At 32.4% G+C, this 17,338-nt stretch overlaps 1 protein-coding gene across 1 annotated transcript; it reads right to left on the bottom strand.

The window, feature by feature from the left end:
• Positions 1 to 1,283: 1,283 nt before the first annotated feature.
• On the bottom strand, positions 1,284 to 4,127 carry TCP4 (TCP family transcription factor 4). The gene is made up of 2 exons (XM_022287226.2): positions 1,704 to 4,127; positions 1,284 to 1,604 (listed from the first exon to the last, which is right to left on the bottom strand). Exon 1 carries the CDS (start codon positions 3,040 to 3,042, stop codon positions 1,738 to 1,740), a length of 1,305 nt encoding a protein of 434 aa, XP_022142918.2. The 5' UTR covers positions 3,043 to 4,127; the 3' UTR covers positions 1,284 to 1,604; positions 1,704 to 1,737.
• Positions 4,128 to 17,338: the final 13,211 nt, after the last annotated feature.

The following is a 17,338-nucleotide window of genomic DNA, read 5'->3' as shown; positions in this document are numbered from 1 at the left end:
GAGGTCTCATTTACAGTTTCCTTGCTCTGTGTTTATTGCTCTGCATATACTGAATTAAAGAAGCACCAACTAGAGCTGAGCATTGTCACCATCTCTACATGAGACAATTTTTTTATCCGAGAGAGTCTGAAAAATAGAGAGAGAGAGAGAGAGAGAGAGAGAGAGAGAGAGAGAGAGAGAGAGAGCGGAACATTCCAGCTAGATTCTGAAATTTAGTAGGGTTGGGGACCATAGACAGATGGTGAAGCAACATAATTAGGTGGTATCCATCTGTATATTCTTCTATAATTGGGCATTTTTGTGTTCATACCCTTATTTCTTGGTTGTGCAGTAGATTTACTCCACTTTGCCCCACTTGGTCTACCAGCCACGACATCTATCACACTCATATTGAATATGGTGCAATATTTTAGATTCCTCTACCACCGGATCTTATTGAGTTCTAATCAGTTCCCTTTTCTCCATCGAAACCTAAAGAACATTGTTCCATAAGGAAATACTAGCCCTCATACCAAGACTGAGAAACAGGAATCTAATTCTAGTAATTTGGGTATAATAGTATCCCCAAGATTGTTGATAAGCTTAAAGTTGTGGTTCAGATAAGAACAGAATCTCAGTGTAAATGGGTTTATCAGAATCAGCCTTGTGCTTTCTTTTTCATACTAGAATTCAGATTCTAAGTCTATCATTCAAGGAAGCTTGGAGGAAAGCTACAAAGCACCGCTGCCAAAAGATTATCGCCAATTTGTGATCAAAATTTCCGAATTTGATGCCTAAGATTAGGATGTTGAACTTTGGACTTCTGACTTTTTAAGTTCTAAATCTTCTAGTTTTAGCAATTATCTACTGTTCTTGGAAAATGACTAGCCATTTGCTAATGTGCTCCCAAAATCCAAGCAATGAAAGAGAAGTTAAAGATCTATTTTTATAATTCTTTCTGCAGGTTTTAAGGAAGATATTGGAGGCAAACACCTTTCTCTTGGAATTCACTAAACCAATCATCATAATTGCAGGAAATAGCAATTAGCTCATGCAATCTTGACAAGAGCTTATCTCCTTTAACCAGGTAAAAGATACCGACCCTTTCTCTCCTTTTAGTAACAACAAAGCATCTACCATCTTTAACCATCGTTGATAAGCATGATGTCAAGATATGCCTAAAACTTAGTAGTTTCTAGTCTTTTACCATAGAATTTTGATGCTTCACACAGAAATCAGGGGACAATACCACAAACAGGCTCAGTTTCCTGCTAAGAAGGGGAAAGCAACACATCCAGAGAAACTAAAATTGAAATATTGGAAGAAAGTAATCATAATAATCGAAGTCTTGCTACAGAAACAAATATGAAAGGTAGTTCCATCGAAGGATTCAGCAAAGACTAGAACTAAAGAGTTCTCTTTTTTTTTTTCCCAGCATGAAATAACATAAAAAACTGACAGAAGCTAAATAAACCATGGACCATAAGACCTGAAAAAGCACTCAGATCCACTATTTCCATGGTAAAGGCCATTGAAACAAAACGACCCAAAATTCTGCCCTCTTGAGGACCATGCGGTGGCTTGACTGCTGCTATGACCATGACCTTCTAATCAAAGATGCACACCTGCAATAACATAATCGTCTAAAGTAGGAAAGAAGTAGAAGATAGACCAAATATGTTGAGGATCAGATGAATTTGAGAACTGGGTTGTGAAGTTAGGACCTGTTGAAAGAGAGATCTTGGGATTTTGATCAAATCAATGGCGAGAATCAGAGGAAGCAGAGGATGGCTTGTCTGAAATGCCATCGTGCTCCTCCTCACCTTGAATTCGCGTTGGAATGTGAAACCCGGAGAACCCGCCGGAGGCGAATCCTAAACCTGTGAAGGAAGATTGGTGGATCGATGGTGGCATTTGATGCTGTTGATGATCAGTGGCTGCGAGTGATGGGTCAATCCAAGCGCGAATTGAAGGTGTGTTACTGGACTGAAGGGGTCCCCTCTGAGAAAAAAACTGGTTTTCGCCAAATAATGGCTGCATAAATGGCGAAGGTGGCAGCGCAGCTGGCAAGTGCTGCGAGTTGAAGACATATCCCGCATTCCTAATCCCAGCTCCGCCATGACCGCTGCCGCCGCTGCCGCCAACACTACCAGTTTCTGCACCAGTTGCATTCCAAGAAGTCAACCTCGGGAACCGGCTAATCTCCGCCGGAGTGAGGTTGTTGTGCTCAGACCAACCAGCGGTGGTCACATCAAACCCGCTTAATGCGGCCGTACCGGAAAAAAGGACGTGCTCACTCTGATGACCTTGACTCTGATGCTGAGCTTGATGATGCCGGTGAATAGATATTGGGTCTTGAAAAGATTGCAAAGAAAGCCGCAGATCTTGGTTCTGGCTACTCGTCCTGGAAAGCAAATCTAGCGGGTAATTCTGGAATTGAATCGACGACGAAGTCGTCTCCGCCGCCGCAGCTGTGCCTATAGGGAAGAAGGACTTGATGGTGTCAGCAATAGAGTCCGAGTCCAGCGACGGCGGGAGAAAGCTCGAGGTGCTGTTATTAGTGCCTTCCCCCATTTGGGTATGCTGCAAGTTTTGCAGAGGAAACTCTGAAACTCTGCTGTTGCTACCCACCACCGTCGCTCTCCGATTCCCTGTTGTATTGTAGACATCGCATTGTACGGAAAGAAGATTCTCGTTCTCATCATTCAGATGCTCCTGCTGCTGTGTGGCTGCGTTTGCTGTGCTCGGATTCCATGCAGGGAGCTCGGCAAGCTCATCAATGGCGGCTTTGGCCTTTTTGATAAGCCAATCCACAGCTTTGCTGGGTCGGTCGTAGCCGAGGCGGTCTTGGACGTCGTAGAACTGGATGGCTGTATGGGCAGAGAGGCGAACACGGCGGTCTCTTGGGCCTTTGGCGGTGCAAACTTTGCTGTGACGATCTTTTCTTCCAGTGGAACGAACAATGTGGCCTCCTTGAACCTCCACAATCTCGCCGCCGCCACTGCCGCCGGTTTTCATCCCCAGCCTTGACGACGTCGTTGTTTGGCGGTGGCTGTCTCCCATTTTTCTCGCATATTCGATGCTCTGGTCGGCAAAAGTGGAGGCAGAGGCGGCAGCCGCCGCCGCCACCGGAGTAGGAGAAGGAGGAATCTGAAAGTAGGAGCCTTTTTTTGGGGCTTGCTGGTGGTGGGGTTGTTGTTGTTGGGTGTGTGAATCTAGAGCTGCGTAGTAATTGTGTAGATTTTGGTGTTGTTGAAGAAAAAGATGCTGATTCTGGTGCGCATTGAAAGGCTGTGATTGCTGCGGGAGGTGGTGGTGGAGGTCTTGGCGGTGGTGGGGCGGAGAATCTTGGTCGTCTTCCTCTGCTTTTCCTTCTACATGCCTCGAATTTAGAATCTGGTTTTGTTGTTGATGATGATGATGGCGATTTCCCTGAGGATCCAGACTCGGACTGTTTTGCTTTTCTTCTTCCAGCTTTAAATTGGCAGAGCTTTTTCCTAATCCTAATGGCTTCTTCTATCTTCTCTCTCTCCTTCTTCCTTCTGCAATTGCTGCTTCTGCCACCACTCTGAAACCTGTTGCTGCTCCTGCTGCTGCCTCGTCTGCCTCTCCCAAAAAGTTCTGCCATTCATTTTTTTCACTTCCATCCCCCACCCCCTCCCCCAAGACTCAGAATCCAAAATCAAACCCAGAACCAGAAAATGAAAGCCTAAAGTTAAACCCAGTTCAATTCCACAGCCTAACCCATCTCCCTCCCTATCTCTCTCTCTCTCTCTCTCCTCCCACTTTCTCTCTCTGCTTCAGCACAGCTTTTGAGAGTTATGTCTCTTTATGTGATAATTACCCACTTGACCAGGCAAACCCCAGATCACTTTACCACAAACCCCCCAATTCCTTTGACGGTCTTGTTGGGAAATTTCTTCCTACATGGAGATTTTTAGAGACAGAGTGAGTGGAATTTGTGTGTTTCTGGCTATGGATTGTTTGGAAGCTGTGTGGAAAATGAATAGAACAGTTCATCAAGTGCTATAAAAGAGAGAGATAGAGAGACAGAGAGAGAGATCCTTTAATGGTGGCAGCAGCGGCCAATGGCAACTTAGCCTACTGCCCTGCTCGTAAAGAAGATTTTAAAAGATCTCTGCCAATATCATTACTGAATTAGCTGCGATACTTGTACTACTGTACTCCCTTTCCAATAGATTATCTTTCTCCAAAATCTACTCTTTTTTTTTCTTTTCAATTATTGGTTTATTTAACTTTATGCTGTCTAATATGTACTACTCTCTCTCCCTCTCAACAAAGCTTGTGGCTTTAGGGCAGTTTAGAATTCATTCAGTTTCCTTATGCCTTTCTCTCTGACATTAGATCTTGAAAATAAATTCTAACTTCAAAAGGGATTAATAATTGATGGGAACATATTGAAAATTCTGACATGGGTTTCTTCACAAGTGGAGAATAAATTGGTTCACGTTGAAATTGGAATAACCTTTTCTTTTTCTATTTTTTTCTTTGTTTTTCTTTTTTTTTTTACCAAATGTAGAATAATCTTCCTTAGACATTACCTGTGATTTTAACTCGGTAAATTATACTTTTAGTGAATTTTGGATTGTTAATCTAGTTAGTTATTGTTGATAAAATGATAATTTGATATGTTTATTGAATAAATGTTAATTGATCTGATATTAGGTGAAGGCAGATAGAAGAAAGAAGACAGAATAAAAGTAATGTGTCAAATCTCTTTTATTATTTGTGCCACTCTATTTTATTCTAGAGAAAGTAAGGTGGAACAAGAATTTGACTGAAGTTCGAATCAATAGTACTATTGGTTATTTTCTAGCCAACAATAAAAGTTCTCTATAATAAACTTGTATATAACTCTAGCTTTATTTGCATATATGTTTTTTTTTTAATTTTATTATCATGAAGACTATGGTAGAAGAAGTTTTTAATGTGGTTACCAAATTACAATAATATATTGAAGCATATTGAATAATGAGTGGCAGAGGAACATAAAATTCTGTCCTTTTTTTTTCTTTTTTTCTTTTTTTTTCCCTTGTGGGTGTGTTGTAGAAAATGAATTGGCAATTATTGTTATTATAATTTAGAAAGAGAATATTGAAGATTGGTTTGGCAATAGTTGAAATTTGAAATTAACTGAGTCAGTTATTATTTTATTTTACAGTTATAAAGGTTGGAAGCATTGGTTACAATTGGCTGGGCTCAGGACTTTGTCTCTATCCTTTGGTAGATTGTATCTAACTATATACCACCATGGCCTTCACCACTTCATACCGACTTTCTTACACCTCTCTCTCTAAAACAGCCTTTTGTTTGTCTCTCTCTAGAACACCCTTTATTATGGTTCTCTCTCTTGTTCAAATAAAAAAGAAATGAATAATATTTAGCTGCTTAATCGTCGGTGGGTAGTTTTCTCCTGCTGACAATTCAAAAGAAACCAACATGAGTTTAGTTCAATTGGTTAACACATGTATCTTGATCTTGGTCGTGTGTTCGAATTCCCAACCTTTTTAAAATTTAATGGAGGGAAAAAAAACTACCATTAAAAAATTGACTGCTAAGAGGGATGAATGCATAAATTACCTTATTCTTTTTTTCGAGTATAACATGTGGGGGTGGAGAATCGAACTCAACTTCTTGGTTGGAGATATATGTCAATTACCGTTGAGTTATGTTTGCTTTGGCCATAAACGACCTTAATCTGTTTCATAGGTTGTACAAATGTGTCTTTTAGTTCTGAAGAGAGATGAATGCATAAAGAAAAATACATAATGTAGATTTTTTTTCAAAAGAATAATTTATCTTTCAATTTTTTAATGATGGTAAGTAGGAAGATATATACTTAGGAATGGATAATCATCTAAAAAAGAATCTTAGGATGGACATCTGTCTCTGATGTATTTTTTGGTACCAAATGTTGTAGGGTCAGACGATTGTCTCGTGAGATAAATCAAGTCTATGCAAACTAGTCAGGACACTTACAGATATTATAAAAAAAACACCTAAATATTATTTAAAATAAAAAGTTTGTATCTATCAAATTTCCTCCCACACAAGTGATATTTTTATCTCCTTGTTTGTTTGGAAGGCTCATATATAATTTCTTTTTTTAAAATCCATTCTAATTTTTTTCTTTAAATGGGGAGGAAAATAATGTTATAATTTCTATTTCTCTATAAAATGGTAGAGCAAATGTTTGAGAGTCGAAAAGTAAATTCATTGAGGAAATTTGAATTTAATCAAATTTTCGCTCAACGCAAACTAATCTATTCAAGTTATTTTAATTTCGAGGAGAACCATTTTAGAAGATTGAAATGAAGATTCAAACTCACGACTTTTTTATCGGAGATAGGTGTTTTAATCAGTTGAGCTATATTCGGACTTTCGGTCTTAATTTTGCCTATTGCTATTGAGAATTGGAGTCTTGTTTTTGCTACCAATTTTTTTCCTCCTAAAAAACAAAAATTTCATAATGAGAATACATTATCAACTCACCGATGCCCAGAGAATTTGACTTTTGACTTTTGTAACAAAAATTTGTTTTTTCTTTTTGATAAAGGAATCATTTCATAAGAAGAAAATACATTAGTTGACCTTAAGCTCACCTATTACTATCAAAATTTAATGTTTCTTTTTTTGTTTTCTATTTCAAAGAATTAATCTTAGGGAGACATAAAATAGGTGCTGGCTTGAGGTGAATTTATTTAAATTATTCTAATTTTAATTTAATCCTTGGTACTATGAATAAAAACAAGATATTTAAACCATGTAACCCAAAATAGGGTATTATTTTTAAAAAAATAGTGTTGAAGTTACCCAATTTGGTAGGACAATAAAATTTCCATTTCTCTTGTTGTACACATCATTTCCAGTTCCCAAATCTTACTGCCTTGAAATGGACACTCCAAATCAACAGCCAATAAATGATTGCTTTTATATAATAACCAATTTACTTTCCCTATAATTGGATAATTAACATTTATAGACACTCACTCATGTTACTCTATTTTATAATTTTTCCCCCCATTTTACTAGTTTATCTAAAATTTGCATTAAAAAATGTTGAAAAGCTTAAATATATGATTTGATTTTTAATCTTTTAAAAGTATCACATTTATCTTTTAAAGAAAAATGATGATGTGGAAATCTGTTTGGTTGTTAGTATAGTAAAAACACATTTTCTTGGATAATTTGTTGGCGGGTTGAAATAAGTTATTAGAGGTTATGAAACTAACTATAAACATTAAGATCCTGTTTACTTACCAGAAATTGAAATATATCTTATTTTGATTCCTATTCCAGACAGTTGTAGTAAACAACATCAAATCGTAGGAATTCTGATTTTGATTTCATAAAATTTATGGTAAATAGTATTAAAGGAATAACATTCCCCTTTCGATTGATTTTCATTCCAATTTCAACAAGTAAAGTAAAATAGGACCTAGTATAATTTAATCCATCTTTAATAGATAAACTAGAGATTTGTGATCGTAGATCAAAAAAAATTGTTTCCTATTTATTTATTTTTAAGTTAGGTAAAATTGTTTCAAGAAAATGCGATATAAGTAGACATATACAACTCATTAAAATTTAAAACGTAGACAATTTCAACTTATTTAACATTATTATTTTATTTATTTTTTAGTGTTTGGAGACAAATAACTTGATCACAATAAATTAACAATAAAATTAAAACATTAAAAATAAAAATTAAAGATTGACACAAACATTAGAAACAAACTTATATATTTAAATTGTTTGAATGATTACTTCTTTAAGAAAAAAAAATCAATTGTATTTATTTGCATAAAATGATTGATTTGAACATATCTTTCTCCTTTTTTTTTAGAATCTATTTATTTATTATTTCACTTTTATGTTCTCTCTCATACAATTAAATGAGAATAATCCAATGAAAACCCAACTATATGGTTCACGTGAAAAGGACTAGCCAATAAACGAGAACAATAAAATTAGTCAAATTAATAATAGAGAAATCTAAGTACTTCCAGTTCACCTAAATAATACCTTTCAACTTATTTTATTAACTATATATTCTCTCGCAATTTTTTTTTCAAGGAGACGTCTTGGGTGTACCAAAAAAAATCTAGTAGATTTTGTATTATTAGGGTTATAAAGTCGATCCTATATTTATTTTACTCAATTTGAGGGTCAGACCTTTTGATTTCAAGAGAAGGATTTATGGTTTGTTTGGTAACGTTTTTGTTTCTTATTTTCATTTTCCACTTTTTCGTGGATTGGATTTTACTTGACTGTCTACGGCTCCATTGCCTGTGCTCGGGGTAGAAGTTTGTATAAATGTATTGTTATGCTATTAAGTATTTTGATTTAAGTTCTTTTCTTTCTAAGAGGTGGAATAGAATAATCCGGTTGAAGCGTAATGATCATACGGCTGTAATGCATTGTATGTCCCATAATAGGTCACATTCTTCTACCCTTTCCCGGGAGTCGATGACTACTCATAACTATTACCTTGACATCAAAGAATAGTTCGACCCAATGTTTTATTTCTGTCCTAGTCGATCCTGATTCGACATTAGAAGTATATTGATTTTTCCCCAATAGCCGAATACTTCTTATATCTCATTACTTCTATTTCAATCGAAGAAAATAGAACTATGTGTGTTAATTATTTTTTCTTGTTTCCTGTTATCTAAAAGTTTTTAGATCAGAGAAAGAAGAAAGTTTTATATGAAATTTATTTTTTTCAAAATAAATATTAAATTTTATATGTTATACTTACTTTTTGATCTTTATCTTTATTTTGGAAAAAGGTGTCAAAATTTCTATGCAATTTAAAAAAGTTTCTTATAAATGAAAAAAAAAAGTAATTACCAACCTTTAATTGCTGAAATTATACTCACGTAACATATAATATAAAATTACAAATCATATAGTAAATTTAGGTGTAACAACACAAACTCATACCATATAAATCTAATTTTATGACAGTCCATTTCCTAAACTACACACTTACACATATTCTTATAGATCGAACATAAATCATGTAAACTCGAGTCTCTATAACTCATTCTTCTACATAATCTAAATAAAGTATACTACGACTAAAATTATATGCATCGAAATTTATTAAAGCCGTGAGTCAAATCGTCCAATAGTGCCCTTGAGTAGGTGCAAAATTTTACAGTGGTCAATTATGACCAGTGAGATATGCAATTATACTAATATGTACAATTATAAATAAGAGGTACGACGCTTCTAAAAAGATTAATAATAATAATAAAAATAAATATGAGGTACGACATGTCGGCTGACAACTTAGCAAATCTATTGTAGTTTTGCTATTACTACTACCAAGGACTCCTTGTTCCAACACAAGATTTCAAGCTTCAAGAACATAAAGAACATTGAATTTCCCAAAAACCCAATTGACCAAATCAATTTCCTCTCTCTCTAACTCTATAATTTTACCGATCAATCAAAAAGCTTCAGTTGATGGGTCACAGTAAATTCAATTTAATCTCCATAGTTTTGTTAAATTTCACGAGTCGTTCTCTAAATTGTGTTTTATCTATTAGAAAAATCTATTTATTTTTTCTCTTTTTTTTTTTACTTAACCATAAATCCTAAGTACAATCAACTAACATAGTTAGCCAAATTGAAAACATTAGCTCATTGCCACGTAAAACAATGTATCGATACGATAACAGTATGTATAATTTGAATTAATCGTAGGAAACAAATTGAAACGACATATATCAAATCTCTTATTTTACCCTCTCACTTTAACCAATTTTGAGGGTTAATTAAAAGAAATGATTTGATTGCATTTTATGCCCTGTGAAGTTGCTAAATTTGGGTAGTCTTGTTCTAATGTGTTTCTTTGGATGTTTTAAACTTGATATTGTATTAAGACCGTAAAATATCTCTCCTTTTTGTTAATTAAACTTTTGAATGGAGACTTGATATTTTGGCCAAAAGTGTGATTACTTAATTCAACAAAATCTCCCACCTTACATTTCTCAACTTTTGTAGGTCCCTATAGAATCCACTGCCTCCTTTCAGAATTGCATTATTGAGGAGTTGCTGTCAATAGGTGTTGCATAGATTCAAAGGAAAAAGAAACGGTATCAGCTCGTTTGATTCATTTTGGTCTCTCTACTTTTTAAATGTTTGTTTTGGTCCCTGTAATTTTTAAAAGTGACAATTCTTGTCAATTCATTTTCATTTGTATCTCATTTCTTTCCATATGAATTTTGGCATGACACTTCTTCTTCACTCACAAAATTTCTTGAAATATAGTCTTACATTTGTATCGAAGAGTTTCTATTACGTATAAAATTTATGTTAAAATTTTGTAAACATAGACTATGGTTGTGGACGAAAATAGACATTTTGAGAGTATAGGAACTAAAATAAACAAATCAAAGTACAAAGACCCAAATGGACATTTTAAAAATATATAAACCAAAATGAACCCAAGTCCAAAGTTCGAAAACTAAAATAGTATTTAAACAAAATAATAATCAAATAAAGCATCGATCTTTATTGACGGATAACATAATAAAAAAAACAAGTTGTTTTTTTTTTTTTAAGGATTCCACATCGAAAAATCAAGGGACTTAACAAATTTTATAAATACTTGAACTGCTTCTCTAGTTCTCGAACTGATTTTGAGACGAACCTAAATTAAAATAAAAGAAAGAAAAGCTTGAGATAGTTTTTACTTTCATAATTTTTTTTTTGTTGTTGAAATTAATTTTGTTGCACAATAACCACAGGCCCACAGCCAGAGGGAGTTTATTGATAGTATTTGAGGGCAATGGTGGGATATGGCGGCAAAGTTTTAGTTGTTTGGTGAGACCTTCCATTGCATTGTCATGTCCCTTTCTTCCCTCTCTCTCACTTTTCATCTATTTTACTCAAATAATCTTTACGATTTCACGATGTTAATATTTTGTCGATACTTTCATTGATAATTTAAAAAAAAAAAATTTGAGAGTTCAACATTTTTGTTTAATATTTTACCATAAATTGCCCTCAACGTTTTGAGACAGCTAGAATTATGTAATGTTTGAACTAATTTATCTACCAAGGTCGTTGGGAGATTATATATATATTTCAAAAACGACCTATTTTTCAACGAAACTACTATTTTCTACTCTTTAAATTCAACAAAGCGATAAAAAACGTGGAACGTTTGATCAATCAGGTCGTCAAGAGATCAAAGCAAGTTTAGAACGAAATATTTTGCGAATAATTGTTGTTGTCCTTTTCATCTTATTTTTCTTCGAGACATTCTCAGAAACGACGTAAAAATACGAAATTATTATTTGAGAGAGAGGAAAAAAAGTAGGGTTTGAAATTGATATTAATATTTGTCAGAGGAGAGGGGAAGAGAGGGCCAAAGATGTTTGAATTAAAATCTCTCCAATATGACATGAATTTATGAGAAGGAAAAATGGGTCAGATGGCTTTGTTGCTATCTACTTTGTTTATGTCTATTTGGAGTTTCCACCTCACCCTTTTTTTTTTTTGCAAAATAATAATAATACTAATAATAAATCACATTATTATATATAGCTTTGAATATTAATAAATAATCTTTTTGCACTCTATATGTTCATTATTCAATAACCCTAAACTGAACTTAAATTAGAAAAAATGCTTGCCAACCCATTCATAAATGAAGTACAATTTCACCAATAATATATTCAAAATTAAGCCATACTAGAAAAAAGAAATTAATTATCCAACATGACTAGAAGAACTAATACCCACAAATTTTATTTATTTATTTGAGTGCCATAAGAGTGTATTCAAAAGTCATGCCTAGTCATAAATCTTGAAAGAAAGAAAGAAAAAGGTCCCAACTGAATTAACTAAAAGTATTAATGAGTTGTTTAAATTTCAAATTTGGTTCTTAAACTTTATGGGTTATGTCTCTAAATTCTATGTACTTTTTGAAAAGTTTCTATAGATTTTTGAACTTTTGAGGTTGAGATTCATCCATGGATGAAGTTAATTAGTGATTTATTAGACACAAAATCAAAAGTTTAGAGATTTATTAGAAGCTTTTTAAAAATACGACGTAGTTTTGAAAGTGTAGAAATTTGTTAGAAACTCTTTAAAAGTACACGGAGTTGATTGACATAACTTTAAAAGTTTAGGGACCAAATTTATACTTTTAACTTAATTGATTTTACCAATTATTCACATTTAAAGGTTCAGTTTAATGGAATTAAAAGTTATAAAGATTATATTGACTAATTGACTCAAAGTAATTCTCTTTTAAAATATCAATCCAAAAATTTGGCTAGATCTTATGAGATTTTGAAGCAAGATTTGGTCTAATTTAATAGATATAGGGGATGACACTATTTTACTTCTCATCTATATTAGGTTACACAAAACTTGATTTCAAAGTTGTTGAATTAAGCTCTATATATTCTTTTATGAGTTTCAACTTTGTGATTTCTTGAATTAACTCTAGAACTTTTATTGAAGGGTCCAAACTATGTGATTCCTATCGCGCTTATTGTTGTTTGATTAATTAAGTCGGTCGAGTGCCTGCTGTGTGGATCATTCGTTCGAAGACACGTGTTTGAATCTCAACTTGGACAAGATAAGAACGAAATAGGACAAGCCACATCATCTATGGCTAGCTCAGCAGAAGCCCAATTCGATGTTGAATTGAGGAAATGAGATGCCACCGGTGGAAAATATGCTGACACAAGATGCAGAGTGTGTCACAATGGCAGAGTCATACTTCCCAAAGCTCCCCGGTAGAAGGCGAAGTCCCTCCACTTCTCAAAGGTATGTGATTACTAACCAAGTTTGACTCTATGCATCAACTCGAACTACGTTCTAACTTAAGCTTCGAGTTGTACATGATCTTGTACAAGCTTCTATGTGCAAGTACTCTGCTCCTGCTAACCAAACGTCCACCCTAATACAAAGATGACGTGTCACCTTAACCAGAAGCCTGCATCAACACTCGTTGCGTACATTTGTCCTCTGACCTCTTAATACATGGAAACTATGTATTAAACAATTAAAAAAAACATTAATTACTATTATAATTCCTATTCCTAAACATATAAATGTTTTATTTTGTTTCATGACCATAATATATAACATTTTTTCGGTCATTATCATTAATTTTTCAAAAATAAATTAGTTTAATGAGCACAGTTACACATTTTGTTCATTTATATTGTTATAGGTAGATGTTTAGTAAATGATTAACACAAAAATTAATAAGAATGACTAAATGATTTTTTATATAAAGTTCCAACCAAACTAAAATATTTGAAAATTTAGAAACCAAGAAAATACAAAAATTCAAGAAAGTTATGTAGGATTTGAACTTAATCTTTAAAATATATAAAAGGAATGAAAAGTTACAAAACATAATTTTTTTACAAGAAAAGAAAAAAAGAATTATAAATATGATGGAAAGTAAAAGAAAAAAGTGATAATAATATAGGAAGAGTTTGGAATTCCCAATTAAAGTTAAAAAAAAAAAAAAAAGAAGAAGAGAAAAGTAAAAGAAGATGTGAAAATGAAGCCATTGCCAAAAAAAAAAAAAAAAGCCTTTTTTAATTATGTCTCACACACATGCACCTTGCAGGCTGGTGCTAGCTCATGATCCAAGAAGATTAGTAGGGACCAGTCCAAAAAAAATTTCTTCTTTTTCTTCATCTTCATTTTCAACTTTAATAATTTTTTGAAAGTTTATTGTTTGGTAAATAATTCTACATGACAATTTTTAAAGTTGTGTCTGAAAAATTTTGATTTGAGGACTCGTAGATGGGCAAAAGGATTAGATATCCCCGTGCTACGATTCCCTGTGAAGCATGACTTGGAGAGCACTTTATTTTGGTGTTGGTGAATAGAAGCTCCTCACCAAATTGACTTGACGAAAAATTAGTTATTCTTGCACACCTAAAGGTACTATTTCTTGTATATTCACAAAAGACTTGAGTAGGCGGGTCAAGGTCTTACGAGGTACCCACTATTCGAATTACACTCTTGAAAGGGATTATGCTTGTGAGTATTTTCATCAAAATTACATCAATTATATAAGTACTTTGTACTGAAAAGGGAGGATTAATAGATTCGATGGCATCGTGGGCTACGGTACCACGTGTTTCTGTACTCGTAAAGTATAAAGGAAAAACTGATATGTTGGCGATCAAGCAAGTTACGATTGTCACGATGGCAATATTTCCACATAAAATTAAAAGTATACCTACGCAAGTCAAAGTAATTAGATTGTTGCTAGGATTTTGATAGCAAAATAGTACGAAAAGAGAAGGGAGGAACCAATCCTCGTTTTCAAATTCAATTCTCAATTAATAACCGGAGTGAAACAAGAAAAGCAAGCCTTTTATTATTATACATTAGACAATAGAAAAAAAAAAAGCAATTTCGTAAAATGCTACTTGAATTTACTCAACTTGTAAGGGAAAACAAAAAGGAGATGATCACCGTTTCAATTCTTCAGAACAACTAGATGAATTTATTAAACCTTTTTAGAAGGACCAATCTCTCGACCGCAAAAACAACCGTTCTCTATTTTTTCCTTCCTCTCCAACTTTAACAACTTTTTGGTAGTTGTTTGATGTTAGCAATTTTGAAAAATTATGTTGAAGAATTCTAATTAGGTGAACTTGTACATTGTTGAGAGTATATCTTTGAGAGTAATAATTTTTGCTTCTTGCCAAAGAAAATCTCTCCCCAAAAACCGTAGTTTTTTTTTCTTTGATTAACTTAAAAAAAAAATTAGAGTCAAGGAGTTTTTTGACAAATTATTTTGTAAGACAATTTTGAAAATTTTAAGAGTATTTTGAAGAGCAAAAGCGATTTGAACTTGAATATAAAAAGTATTTACTAATAAGTATTTTTAGAATTAACATATTACTAAAATCAAATCAATTATAATTATATAAGAAAAATGAATATTAAGTAAGAAAAAGTGTATGGAGAGAGATTGTATGTACATCAAGAATGACTATGAAGAAAAATAATAATGATTAAAAGTACATATGTGGGGAAGAAAATCAAATTTCATATGGTTAGTAAAGAATATGTAAATATATATACCATTTATCGATATGGGTAAACGGAGTATGGATATTAAATATGTGGGAGTTTTTTTTAGTACAACATGTTGGGGAGGAGATTCAAACTACGACAATTACCACTGAGCTATGCTTTACTAAATATTTGGGAGTTGAATGTTTAAATATTTGAAAATTATATGTCAATGTTTGTTTTATGGGTTTTGTTCATGCAAATACATCATATTTATTGAATCAATTAGTTAGATGGAAGAGAATAAAGTAATGTAATCATAAATAACAAATGATATATTCTTATATTAATTAACTAGTCAAATTAATTAGAATGATAATAGATAAATATTATTTACATTAAAATGTTAATTAAAAGCAATACTTTATATTAGATAATTAAATCTAGAAAACTACATTAGATGACAAAAAAGAAATTAAGGTATTTATGGGTAGCTAAGTTATATGGAAAATATGGTAACCTCTCGAATTTTGTAAATATGACAAAATATTTAAATTTTTATTTTTAGGTTTTTGCTAATTCCAATTTTACCCTCAGGTGTATTCGATAATGATAGATTTATTTATGGCTCGTTTGGTAACTGGCCTTCTCATTTCTCATTTCCAAATTTTATTAAGAAACTTAAGCATTTTGTAACTATTTATGAGCGCATTTGGTAACGTTCCTATTTCTTTATTTTTAATGAAGAAAAATGAATGGCACTGCTCCAACATCCATAAATTCAAGTATAATAAAACAATATTTTTATTTATGTTTTGGAACAAGCTGAAAATCAGAACAAGAATGAAGAAACTTGTTTTGGTTGTCTTCAAATTTTTTGTACAATTGTTAGAAAGTTCGCAAATAAAGAGAAACAAGAAACTTAGTTGCAAAATGTTGTTAGAAAATTGGAAACGAAAAACAAGAAACGAGAAACAAGAAATGAGAGTGTTTACCAAAAGGGCTCTATGTTTCTTGGATTTTTTCACGTTAATTCCTGTGTTTCTTTTTACTGCTTTTTTTAAAATTCTCAGTTATTATCTGTTTATTCATGAGTAGGAGATTTTTTCCATCAGTTTTCGATTTAATCTTGTGGTTGGTCCTTATAATTTTAAAATTTTTAATTCTAATTCCTATGATTTAGTCAAAACTCATAAACTATCCATATCATTATCGTATTGAATAAACAACACACACATTTTATATTTATATCAACTTATGTTTCTACCCTTCCAAATATAGTTTAGTAGATAAAGACCCATATTACAAAATCTCAAAAGTTGATGGTTCGATTTTTCATCCTTGAACTAAAAAAAATTTGTGCTTTCTAATTTGCGTTTAACTTTTAATTGAGTAAAAAGAGGAACCATTCAAAAAAGAATAGTGAGGTTTCTACAAAATTATAAAATCCAATTTAAAACTTTTAGAACTTCTTTTTTTTTTAAGTTAAAAAAAACTTTAAAAACTATTTGGACTAAAAGTGGAAATAAACTCAAATTATATAGATTATAAACTTTTAAAAGCATGGAGAGGAAATTAAAATTAAAGACCATATGTGTAGTTTTACCATAATTTTAGTATGATAATTTAAAGTGAGTTAGCATAAAAGCAATAAATAATAGTAATAATATTAAGGGAAAAAAAAAAGAACACTACAAGAAATTTGATTCGTCCACGAAATTTATTAGTACCAATTTTATGTTTTATTATTTTTATTTTACAAATTTGATACAATACTTAAATTTTCTTTAAACCTAAAACATAAATTACATAGAAGTAAATATATATGCTAGACCATAATTATGGATTGACAAATCAACATTATTTCATATAAATTAAATTCGTACAAAATATAGGTTCAAAATAAGATCGAGAAAATATAATAATAGCCTAAATCTAAGCTAGAAGACTTCATCTCCATCCAATTCTTCACAATTTTCAACAATAAAAAGTCTTCAAATGATATCAAATATTACCTAAAATAAAAAATAAATAATAGAAAAAGTTTAACCAGAAGCTTAGGCGTGTCTAAAATGTATTTTTAGTATTTAAGTAACGAAAAATGTGTTTAAAGGAAATTAAACATGTCTAACTCACCTCTAAATACTATCAAAACTAGCGTCTTTTGCTCTAAGTAGCTTGAATGTCCCTGATGGTGACGTCAAAATTCACTCAAACTAACCCTTAAAAAGTCAAATATGTGCTTAACTCACTCCAAACTCACCTAAAATAACCCTTTAAAAAGGTTAAGAACTTTGTTTAACTCACCCAAACACACTCC

The sequence above is a fragment of the Momordica charantia genome, assembly GCF_013281855.1.
Source record: "Momordica charantia cultivar OHB3-1 chromosome 10 unlocalized genomic scaffold, Mcharantia_2.0 BLBB01000010.1, whole genome shotgun sequence".
Lineage (NCBI taxonomy): Eukaryota > Viridiplantae > Streptophyta > Magnoliopsida > Cucurbitales > Cucurbitaceae > Momordica > Momordica charantia.
Note: the sequence above shows the minus strand (reverse complement) of the source record. Positions and strands in the feature narration are given on the sequence as shown.

Bases quoted from the DNA above. Each gene is read 5' to 3' on its own strand.
- TCP4 (XM_022287226.2), bottom strand. From the start codon at position 3,042: ATGGGAGACAGCCACCGCCAAACAACGACGTCGTCAAGGCTGGGGATG.